The sequence below is a fragment of the Desmodus rotundus genome, chromosome 1, assembly GCF_022682495.2.
Source record: "Desmodus rotundus isolate HL8 chromosome 1, HLdesRot8A.1, whole genome shotgun sequence".
NCBI lineage: Eukaryota > Metazoa > Chordata > Mammalia > Chiroptera > Phyllostomidae > Desmodus > Desmodus rotundus.
The window spans coordinates 183,523,850-183,536,024 of NC_071387.1; the positions used below are offsets into that span (position 1 = coordinate 183,523,850).

General features: G+C 40.2%; 1 protein-coding gene across 6 annotated transcripts in view; it reads right to left on the reverse strand.

Moving 5' to 3' along the window:
• SEMA5A (semaphorin 5A) overlaps positions 1-12,175 on the reverse strand; it is a 451,159-nt gene that overhangs the window by 72,745 nt on the left and 366,239 nt on the right. For all 6 annotated transcript variants that reach the window (XM_053913864.2, XM_024578532.4, XM_053913861.2 and 3 more), the window contains one exon: positions 3,431-3,612. In XM_053913864.2, coding sequence (XP_053769839.1) covers positions 3,431-3,612 — 182 coding nt within the window. The remainder of the gene's footprint in view (positions 1-3,430; positions 3,613-12,175) is intronic.

The following is a 12,175-nucleotide window of genomic DNA, read 5'->3' on the forward strand; positions in this document are numbered from 1 at the left end:
CAGGTATCTTTTAGAGTCAAGGTAGGAAATTTAAGAGTAACATTTTAAGTGAACTATAAATAATTCAAAATGGGCTTTATTAGAAACTATTAAGAAACTTGAGTTATGAAAATATAAATATAACAAGAAATGGAATTCATTGAAAAGCAATTAGAGATGAATCCCTGAATGTTTAGAATTTATGCTTTTACTTGACCTGTACTATTCAGTTATAATTTAAAGTGCACATATGAATAAAATAATTATCGGAGTCTACACATAATGCTTACTTTTAAAATCAATGAAAATGTGTATTTCTTTCAGTAGCATTCATATTGATAGACAACACGGTAATGTCTGAAGCTTTAAAACAAACTATATTAAAAATGAAGGAAGGATATTTTAAATCTAGATTCTTGGCTATTTTCTTGCAATTTGACAAAGACACAGAGTATAAATAAGGAGTACAAACTGTATATCTGAATATATTTGTTATTTATATATGGATATAAAATAAGGTAGATGTATTAAAAGAATAAGTAAAAATAAAATGAACCACTTTTATGAAATATAAAATACTGTTGAAAATACAGAATACTCCTGTGGTCATGGTACTACAGGTTCAGAGGCAGAGGAGAAAATTGAGTAAAGTTGTAAAGGGAAATCAAAATAATAGCCACAACAAAACAATAAGCAGAAGACACAAGAAACCTACTTAATGGATCACACCTTTGAACGGGTCTCCTGGTTATTCAGTATCAAATGTTAACAGAGCTGGGTGTTGGGATTCTTGAGCAGTCTTTTGATTAAGGACTTGGCTTCTACTATCTCTCAGGTACTATCACAGTACATAGCAGTGGAAGCCACGCAGGGCACCCTGGGGACTGAGCATGTCTTCCTCCAGCTGCTGAGAGTGCTGATTGCAGTAACTTAGCTGAGAAGATCTCACAGCCACCAAGGGCCATCCCAGCTATGGAGTTCCCTGGAGAACTCAGCTGAGTTCTTCACTGGGCCTGCAGCCCAGGTCAGTATGCCCTCAACCAAGGTTCCTTCCTGCCCACCCTCACTGGGAGGGATGTGGGGGCATCCTCCAATTTACTTCCTGAACACAAACCTCATGTCACAGTGGCACTCCTGACAATCCCAGGACAAACATGGGTTTTGTTCCTCCCTTCCATAAAGGGAGGTAGGTAAGAAGAACGGAAGGCTGCAGAGACTGAATGCATTTAGATGGCCAACTCCTGCCAAGGCTCCAGGCCTTCCCTGACCTCCTGCCTTTCTATCAGCTAGTTACGTTTCTTAATATCTCTGCCTCTCCGTCTTTCCTTCCCTCCCTGCCAAGAATTAAAATTCAGAAGTGACATAGGCTCATTAGGAGGCACATTCAAATATTTATTTTAGTTATAAAATAAACCATACTTTTCTGATTGACAGTAAGTCTTACTTGGCCCTTGTTTGATAGTCAGCTTAGTTGGCTTAGCTAATTAATTTACATTGTGGATTTTTTTTCATAAATTAAATGTCTTTAATCTTGCTGCTCTGGTATTGAGAAAACATATTTAAATGATGTCATGAGATAAAGCATATAACCAAAAATATACTTTAAAAATGTATTGAATAGCAATATTTTGAATTTTCCAACACTTTGTGAGTGTGCAAGGTGCACATACATAAAGAATAACAGGTTGAATTTAGAGTTATTTGAATGATGCTCTTAAAGGCTCTTTGATATACTTTGCACAGACTGAGGAAGCACTTGATAGTACTGAGCAAAAAATTCCGTTTGCGTATTAGGTGGTTTCCGATGTGTTGCTTCCAACAAAACCAAAGGCCAACATAAACAGATTATCCACTAATATAGGACATTAAAAAAAAAGTCTTCAATATTAGGTTATCATGATTTTGGCAGATAATTTTGAAAAAACTTAGAGAAGTGAGTGACAATGCTGTGATCTTACATTTCCAACTACTTATGTACTTAAAACCTGTCAGGCCTTAGATCTAGAAAAATAAAACATAAAAGTGGAATTGGTGCTAAGCTCTTACTGATTCAGGCAGGAAGTTGTATTTATGCCTGAATAAGAATAGTAATTGGGAATTAAAAACAATTGCATTGAGGAATGCAATTCTTCAGTAGAATTCTAAAACAAAATCTCATTTTTTAATGTTAAGTAATTATTAGTCAAAATGTGTAATATCCATAATATTTAGATTAATTGTGTGTTAATTTTCAAAATACACATTTATAAAGCCTGTGGTTGTCAGAAATAAGTTGTAAATAAAATTCCGTTTATTAATTGTTTTGTAGTAGTGGCAGAGAAGAATAATAGGACAACCAAATAAGACTTTCAGACATAAAAACACAGCAAATTAGGATAAGATTCTGTAAGACAACAGACTAGAAATAGAAAGTTAAAGGGAAGGACAAACATAAAATTTTTGAATGTTCAATAAGAGCCTGTTCATCAATTTCTTTAAATAGAGAGGTAGCTAATTATGGTATTTAGGTTCTATTTACACATTTAAAGACCTGTATAATAGAAATCATACCTTTGAAAACATTGAACCTTTTGATAAAATAGATTAGATGCCAATCTACAGGTATTTGAGGAGGCATCAAGATTCTTAGCTTATCAAGACTCTTTGGGGCAGGTGAGGAATTGGCTGTGAAGATTACTGCACCAGAAAACCCAAGGGTCCAAGTACAAACGTGAATGACAGCTGTCCCACCACAGAGCCATGGACATGTGTGGACATGTGAGCTTTAGTTGCTACCCTAGATGTATCCTTCAGAGACTCAGAAAAGTCAGTTCTGTGGGTAGGTGGGTAGCTTCTCAAACTATAAAAACTATCCGACATTGTTGCTCCCACTCCAGAGGAAGCTGCTTCAAACAATGCATACTGCTCTCTGAATCTCCATGAGGGTCACTAGTATACGGGCAGTCAGGAATAGGTTTTGGTTGATGAATTAACTGGCGTCCAGTTAATTAAAGGAGAGGATGAGCTGATGTACCATGAACACCTCTCTGTCCTTGCACACACTGGGGGCAAGGTGGGGGCCTCCCCTTGAGGCAGGGTCTGCCATGGTAACAGAGGGTCCATTCCCCTGGTCTGAGCACAAGGTGGGCTGACTGGCTCCCAGAGCATCACATCTGCACAGGTGACCCACTCATGGGCGTGCCTTTCGGCATGCCTGAGGGTCAGGGACCTGGGAATTGTCATTTACAAGAAGAGGCTGTGTCACAGTGTCATGTGTCTGCCTAAATTTGATCTGAGACTAGTTCTCATTCTCAGGAACCACCTTATGGCAAGGACAGAAGGGCGGGCTCGCAACTCTCCCTTCTAACCACTGGGAGTCACTGATGCTGTCAATCATTTGGGAATGATTTCCCAAACTCCTCTACGGTCCGTTTACACATGAAAGTGGGCCCGAGTGCTGGGAGGGACGCACCTGGAACAGTTGGTGATCTCCATGCGGGGGCCTGTGCACTGCCAGCCACCACACTGGGGGGCCGGGCTGTCACAGGAGCGAGTGCGACAGAGGCAGGTTCCCACAGCGCTGCCATCTGTGTGCGTGCAGGGCATCCACGGGGACCACACACCAAAGTGCCCATCCACAGTGAGGTTCCTTGTCTAGGAAGCAGATATAAGGAAGGATGTTAGAAAGGGTTAAGGTGGCGAACATAAAGACAGGTCTCTCACAAGACAATCAGAACCCATTTATAATGTTTTATATTACAATAAAAAGGGAGGAACAGGGGAATATTTCAAAGTAGAGCAGAAGAGGTCATTGGTGAAGATAATGATGGAGGAGGTGGGGGAGAGGAAAGGAGAAGGCAGAAGAGGAGAAAGAGGAGGAGGAAAAGAAGAAACAGGAGGAGCAGGAGAAGGAGGGGACAGGAAGCAAAGCGTGCCAATAGCTTGACAATCAGGTGCTGGGAGAACTGTCCTCTAATGTGATAACCCAAGGAACAAGAAGAACTGGACTGAAAACCACAGATGAGCAATTGTGTGGCATTTTTATGTAGCTTAAAAAAATGAAAGATTGGTCAATTAGCTGTCATTTAAGACCTGGCCTGGCACAAATGTCACTTAAAACTAACAACATTTAATTTACTCGTCAAGTGCTTGGCACTGTGACAACAACCTCGTTAAGGGCCCATTAGAAGTAAAGTGCTGCACGGAGCAAGGGGAAACGAGGCCAGGTTCCATTTGGAACCACAAACCCAAACACGGTGTCACGTGCCCTCCTCCCGCATTTAAATGATGCTCTCCTCAGACAAGACCTGGATCTCGATGACAAGGAACTTAGGCTCAACTGCCCGCAGAGCCATAGCCCTCCCCAGCTGCTCCTGGCACGCAGGTGTTTGGCTGGAAGGGGGAAATGTGGACAAAAATTCTCACAAAGGCATATGGAGAAGGGAAGTTTCTACTGTTTGGGGCAGTTTCATGTTGAAAATATTTCACAGCTTTTATTCAAATGACTGACAGGCTTGGCTCAGTGACTGGAATTGTACAGGATATGAGGATTTCCCTACTGAGCTAGTTACTGGGGGACAGATGAACTATGGAAAGAATGGATTTCAGAGCATGGGACTGGACTGCGTCACGTGGGTGTCATGGGACTGCTGAGTGTATGATGTATGGGCAGGTGGCTGTCCCTCCTAATACCACACACACACACACACACACACACACAACACACACACACCTCATTGAAAATAGTGCAGAACCTAAAGAGCTTAAAAGTGAATTTTTAAAGCAAAACAACATGAATAAAACAGCCAAAATAGTACATTTACTTAGAACATTAACATCTATGTATCTTAACATATCATGGTAACCCTAGAATTTTACATAACAAAACTTTCTCCTCTTCTACAGGTCTGCTTTTCTGTGGACCAGACCCCAACCCAGGCCAGATGAAGCCCAGAAGCCTCTAGAATGCTACTGGAGTGACAAGAAAAGGGAGGTACAGAAGTTACAAGGCATAAATTAACAAGGCTTCATTGCCAAGTTGAGGTCCCAGAGATGAAGGTCTAAGTCTTAAGTTAATTGCATGTAGGATGACCCTGGCAGGAGACAGAAGCCACAGACTACACGAATTTGAAGAGCGCAGAGTGAAGGTATCTGAGCAGAACTGAGAGAGGTGTGAGAGGTAACAGGGGTCAGGGATGTTGAAGGGTTAGGAATCCTCCCTATATTGATTGGAACTTTTGAAACGTCAGGTTATTTAGAGACAGATTATAGAATTGGGGTCAAAAGATTTTCTCAAATCTCCCTTGGCCTCCATTTCCTCAGCAAAATACAAAGGAAATGGGCACAGAGATCTCTTTAGCTCTAAGAAGTGATGAGAAGTCTGAATATAGGAAAATGAGGACTTGTGAGGCCAGGAGGAAATGTGATAAAGTGACAAAGGAAGGAAGATGGAGACGAGTCACTCAGAATATTCCAAGAGGACATTTTATGATGGGAACACACTCAGAAATTGGCAAACTGAAAAAATAAGTCAGTGACTTGTGGAAAGGGATCTGCAAAGTCATGAGCCAGCCTTTGTGCCAGCTGAATGTATGAATAAGGTGATAGAAATAAATGAGTACAGGGAAGGTACAAGTAGAAAGACCAAAAGTGAGAGAGAAAGAGAGACAGACAGACGGGCATGGGGAGGAGTCAGTCACTGTCCCAATTCCTGACAACACTGAATTTCCCGTTCCAATCCATGTGCTCCCTTAAACCCAACCCCTGTTCTGCAAGGGACCTGAGAATCTCCATCTCTGCAGCCCAAAGAGCCTATGGCAAGAATCCCAGCCAGGGTGGAGGGGTTTTATGAAGCTGATACTTTGAATGAAGGGGCTTTGCACTCATCATGGGAATTATTCCTTGTCACTCCCCATGGGCGAGGAGGCATCACGCCATGCCCTTGACAAGGACACACCCCAGGCCTGGGGCTGACACCCATCGGCAGCATGGCAAAACCACTTGCTGGGCCAGGGCTGGATCTAAGATGAACATGTGGCCTGATCCTGGAAAATGAGACAAGAAGCAAAAAGCCTCCGGAAATTCTTTTCCTCCAGATAAGAGAAAAACACTCTGTTCCTTCTCATCCTTCCTGCCTTGGATATGTGAGGATGCGATGCTTCATGTCCCAGCTGGGGGGTGGACGGGGAAAGGGGTTAAGGCAAGAGGAGAAGGCTCTGGGAATAAGAGACCTGCTCTCCCGGTGCCTCCCAAAACCCAACAGCATCAGCCCTGAAACTGCTCTCCCCCCATCACAGGATGAAAATAGTCATTTTTAAGGCCCTACTCACAGGGAATTCAATTTCTTTTAAGGAAATGCTGTCCTATTGGACAAAATTTTTATATACTATTACTACAGAAAAAGTGAACTAAGATTTAAGGAAATAGTTACAAAATTGCCAAAGACTGCACATCTAGCAATTTGGATAGTGTAATTGGAAATGGCCTGCCTTTTCCTTACCATGAGACCAGCGTTCCTCAGCCTCAGCACTGCTGACATTTGGGCAGGGTAGTTCTTTGTTGAGGAGTCTGCCCTCTTCATTGTGGAATAGTTGCTGACATCCCTGGCCTCTACCCTCTAGATCTCCCAGGATTTGACAACCAACATTTCTCCAGATATTGCTAAATGTCCCCCTGGGGACACATCCAGTTAAGAACCATTGTATTAGACATCCCCCGCCCCTGCTTTGGGCACTGGTTGTAAGATAAAGAGGTCTTAGGCAAAGAAAGGGATGGTACCAATATTTTCCTCCCAAATATATGGATGGGTAAAAATGGGCTCACAAATGAGTGACAGATGAAAAGGGAGGAAGAATATGAAATAAGTGACAGTTCATGAAGGAATGAAGAGAAATGAGGTAGAAAAAATAGAACAGCTAGAGTAATAACAACACTGGAAAGGAAATTCACTCAGCAAATCATTAATGAGGATAGGGTAATATAATTCTGCAGGATGAGAATGTGGGCTTTATCTTTCAGCCATGGGTAGGGTAACTGCCTACTTTGAGGGGCAATAATTTCAACTCAGACACACTGCTGTTGGTTCTGTTACATTTGAAGCAGGAAGAGCTTGCAATATTCAGAAAAGCAGGTGGGCTTTCTGCATCGCATTTAACCGTAGGCTTGTTTTGATCCTGAGTATAGTAGCATGAGAATCTGCCTTGGAAATAGTGTAGATCCATGAATAATGGGGTAGGTTCTTCTGCTTTACTTCTCTATATGAGTAGGTATTTTCACATTTTCTTAGCTTTCCTTAAACACACATCAGAAATAAAGCTCTCTAGAATAAAGTCTCTGTAGTTCTGCTATCTTGATTTTCTATTTGGGGTAAGTCCCTTATATCATTAAATATTAAGTCATAGTAAAACACATACCATGTATATGTGTGGATAGTGTAGTGTATGCCATCCACTGTGCTGAGTGATGTGCACGTATTAACTCCTAGAATCTTGCAAACATCCCTATTATAATACATCCCATTTTACAGAGAAGAAAACTGAAACTCAGATGAGGCTCACCTTACTCTAAGTCATACTGGTTTTAAAAGACCCAAGATCTTTCTCCACAAACTGAATCCAGAGACGGATCTCAGCCACTTCATTCTGTAATGCGATTCCTAGATCATTCTTTGGTGAGAGTCTCAAGGAAATCAGCTTCATGTACTTTTACCCCCAATTCTGTAACAGCAAAGTTCCCCTCACCTAGGAAATAACACATGTCCTAGAGCTAACTAAGGAAGATGCAAGTTTTGTTAAAAGCAAAACCCATAATCCCATTTTAATACATTCTTGGTCAATTAAATTAATTCCCAGCTGACCCAGGATGGAGATGCCTTTGATATGTACAGAGGTTCCTGGAGCGTATCTTTAGGTTTTTACTGTACTCCAGCAGTCATTTTTTTATAACTACTTTAAAATCTCATATTTTCTACTCAAACATTTTTTCCATAAGTTAGAAGATCTTTCTTTATTTTCAAAGTTTCCCATATCTTTTGTCAGAGACAGTAACAAAATGGGTATTAATATGCTCCTTGAAAAGGCTTGTCTTGTATCATCCTGGTCTCATCCCTAAGTCTATGTCTATAAATGAATCACAGAAAGGAAACAGCACCTTCGAAGGGGACTAAGCTGGAGTTCTCTGTGGCCTCTAATAAGATGGGTGAATCCAGGCAATCTTTATTTATTGTCTCTGAGTCCTAGTTCTTTTCTCTATAACATGGAAGCAATGATGTCCATCTTTGAGGGTCATTATTAGCATTAAATGAGACAACCCATTAAAAATTGCCTAACATGGTCCTGCGTACATTAGTATAGACACATGATTAACCTTCGTTCTTGTTTCTTTTTATTAAAGTAGACTTTTTCAAGTCTTACATAACACTTGTTATATAAGATAATGTATATAAAATATTAAGTCTGAGAACTCATGGGCGGCAAATGCTCACTGAATATTATCCCAGATTATCAATGAATGATTATCCCAGAACCTCATCCCCATTTGTCAATGATCTCATGCAAAAGCAACAGGAAACATCTTGTGGGGTCAATGAAAATACATAGTAGATTTTATTACAAACTTTAGAAATAATATCTCACCTGCTATCTGAGCATAATAGGAAGGGTTACCCCTGGATCACAAATGGGTCCCCCGACAGGCCACTGCCTTGGGGAGATGCTAACAGATGTGAATGGCAATTCCTCATACATCAGAAGTACTGGATCTAAATCCTGACTTCCTTCCCAATGTAGTTGGAGAGCCTGTGTAAACTGTTTAGACTCTGGTCTATGGGGCTGCCATCTACAGGGAGGGCTTTGGGTTCCATCGTTGCTACAGGAAGTCCTCTTTCACTGTAAAGATGCTAATTATACACCATAGCCTGAGAAGAATCCTAAAATTGTGAGACTTACTTGGCCTACGTATTTTGCTGGTTATGGCATGATATATTTTGGAACAGTAGCTCATCATATGATATGATATGATATGCTGGTAACCATGTGTCCACAAAGGAAGCAGACTGTATTCAAACCCACGTAGATTCTTCAAACTATGCTGTCCTTGTTCAGCAACTCTACAAGTTATGCAGGACATATATTTTTTTCAAACCCACTAGATATTTTGATTTAGATCTTGCTCATGCACTTCCAAATCTATTAAACTGAGAACAATGTTTTCAATTACATTTACATAAGCAAACAGAACTTTAATCAGTAGTCGGTCCACTATTGCCCTGTGTCCTGGACAACAGAAATCCATAAACATTTTTAGTATTTTTAACCCTTCAGTGGAAAATAGGTCTTAGGTTGCTAAGTCCCTGGGAAGGTTCTGGGGTTCCCATGGGCAACTTGCACTCCCTGGAGAGCACAGGATCTAAACAGCAAATGGTGGCTCCTGCATGCAGTTTGGCTGGAAAACTGACTTTGGAGAACTCAGCTGTGCTACATCCTTTGTCCAAGGTTTGTGAAGATGTCCAAGGTAGGTTCCCACAAGAGGGTCCGATATCAGTCTCAGCACATTCAACATCCCTCCAACCTTATTGAACTCCATGAAACAGGACCTCCTTTCCTTTTTCACCTTGGGCTTTTACACTGGATATAAGCTGTTTTGGTCTCACTTAAAAATCCCTCAGCTTATAAAGCTTAATTTCTTTTGGCTAAATATATGTAGATAAAAAATATATTCTGCTAATTATAAGATTTTATGTATTTTTAACATCTCTGAAATCAGGTGGCATCTTGCATTCCATGGAAGCATTTCTTTTTCTTATAAAACAGGAGTATACTTCACAACCAGTGGCATACCAGAAAAGATGAAATATGGTAAATTTAGCCCGTAAAATTAAGCCTTTCTTTCATTCAGCCAAAAATGAAAAATAACATAGAAGCAAATCACATGTTTAATAGTCTCTAAAAATACCTCTCTATGTTAAGACTGCTCTATATAAATGCTAATAATTTTCACCTACTTCATTTTTTTCTAAGAAATAGATTGTTAGAAAAAATAGATAGTTAGAAAATAGATATATAATTAAAATAGTTGAACAGCACCCATTTATGATAAAAACCCTTAACAAAGTGGGAATAGAGGGAGCATTCCTCAACATAATACAGGCCATATATGAGAGACCTACAGCCAACATCATACTCAATGGACAAAAACTTAGAGCTTTCCCACTAAGATCAGGAATAAGACAAGGATGCCCTCTCTCACCACTCCCATTCAACATAGTATTGGAAGTCCTAGCCATAGCAATCAGACAAGAAAAAGAAATAAAAGGCATCCAAATTGGAAAGGAGGAAATGAAACTGTCACTCTTTACAGATGACATGATAGTGTACATGGAAAATCCTATAGACTCCATCAAAAAACTTGACCCAATAAATGAATTTGGCAAAACAGCTGGATACAAAGTCAATACTCAGAAATCAAAGGCATTCCTATATACCAATAATGAAACATCAGAAACAGAAATCAGGAAAAAAATCCCATTTGATATAGCAACAAGAAAAATAAAGTACCCAGGAATAAAACTAACTGAGGAGGTAAAAGACCTATACTCAGAAAACTACACAACACTGAAGAAAGAAATTAAGGAAGACACAAACAAATGGAAGCATGTACAATGCTCATGGATTGGAAGAATTAACATCATCAAAATGGCCATACTACCTAAAGTGATTTATAGATTCAATGAAATCCCTATTAAAGTACCTATGACATATTTCACAGATATAGAACAAACATTTCAGAAATTTATATGGAACTATAAATGACCCCAAATAGCTGCAGCAATTTTGAGAAAGAAGAACAAAGCAGGAGAGATCACAATACCTGATATCAAACTGTATTACAAGGCCACTGTAATCAAAACAGCCTGGTACTGACATAAAAACAGGCACGTAGACCAATGGAACAGAACAGAGAGCCCAGAAATAAACCCAAGTCTTTACAGTCAATTAATATTTGATAAAGGAGGCAGGAGCATAAAATGGAGCAAAAATAGCCTCTTCAACAAATGGTGTTGTGAGATCTGGACAGCTACATGCAAAAAAATGAAACTCGATCACCAACTTACACCATACACAAAAATAAATTCAAGGTGGGTAAAAGACTTAAATATAGGTCGTAACACCATAAAAGTCCTCGAGGAAAACATTGGCAGGAAAATCTCAGACATTCCACACAGCAACATCCTCACAGACACATCCCCTAAAGCAAGGGACATAAAGGAAAGAATAAACAAATGGGACCTCATCAAAATAAAAAGCTTCTGCATGGCTAAAGAAAACAGCATTAAAATAAAAAAAGAACCAACAGTATGGGAAAACATATTTGCCAATGATACCTCAGACAAGGGCCTGATCTCCAAATACATAAAGAACTCACACGACTGCACCCCAGGAAGACAAACAACCCAATTAAAAAATGGGCAAAGGACTTGAACAGACAATTCTCCAAGGAAGACATACAGAGGGCCCAGAGACATATGAAAAGATGCTCAGCATCACTAGCCATCAGAGAGATGCAAATTAAAACCACAATGAGGTACCATCTCACACCAGTCAGAGTGGCCAACATAAGCAAATCAACAAACAAATGTTGGAGAGGATGCAGAGAAAAGGGAACCCTAGTACATTGTTGGTGGGAATGCAGACTGGTGCTGCCACTGTGGAAAACAGTATTTCATCAGAAAACTAAAAATGGAACTGCCCTTTGACCCAGCAATTCCGCTGCTGGGATTATACCCTAAGAACCCTGAAACACCAATCCAAAAGAACCTGTGCACCCCAATGTTCATAGCAGCACAATTTATAATAGCCAAGTACTGGAAGCAACCTAAGTGCCCAACAGCAAATGAGTGGATCCAAAAACCATGGGACATTTACACAATGGAATTCTACGCAGCAGAGAGAAAGAAGGAGCTTATACCCTTTGCAATGGCATGGATGGAGCTGGACAGCATTATGCTAAGTGAAATAAGCCAGGAAGTGAGGGACAAATACCATATGATCTCACCTTTAACTGGAACATAATCAATAGAAGAAAAAAAACAAACAAAATATAACCAGAGACATTGAAATTAATAACAATGTAACAATAGCCAGAGGGGAGTGGGGAGGGGATAGTGGGGAGAGGGGTCTACAGGAGCTACTATAAAGGACACAAGGACAAAATCAAGGGG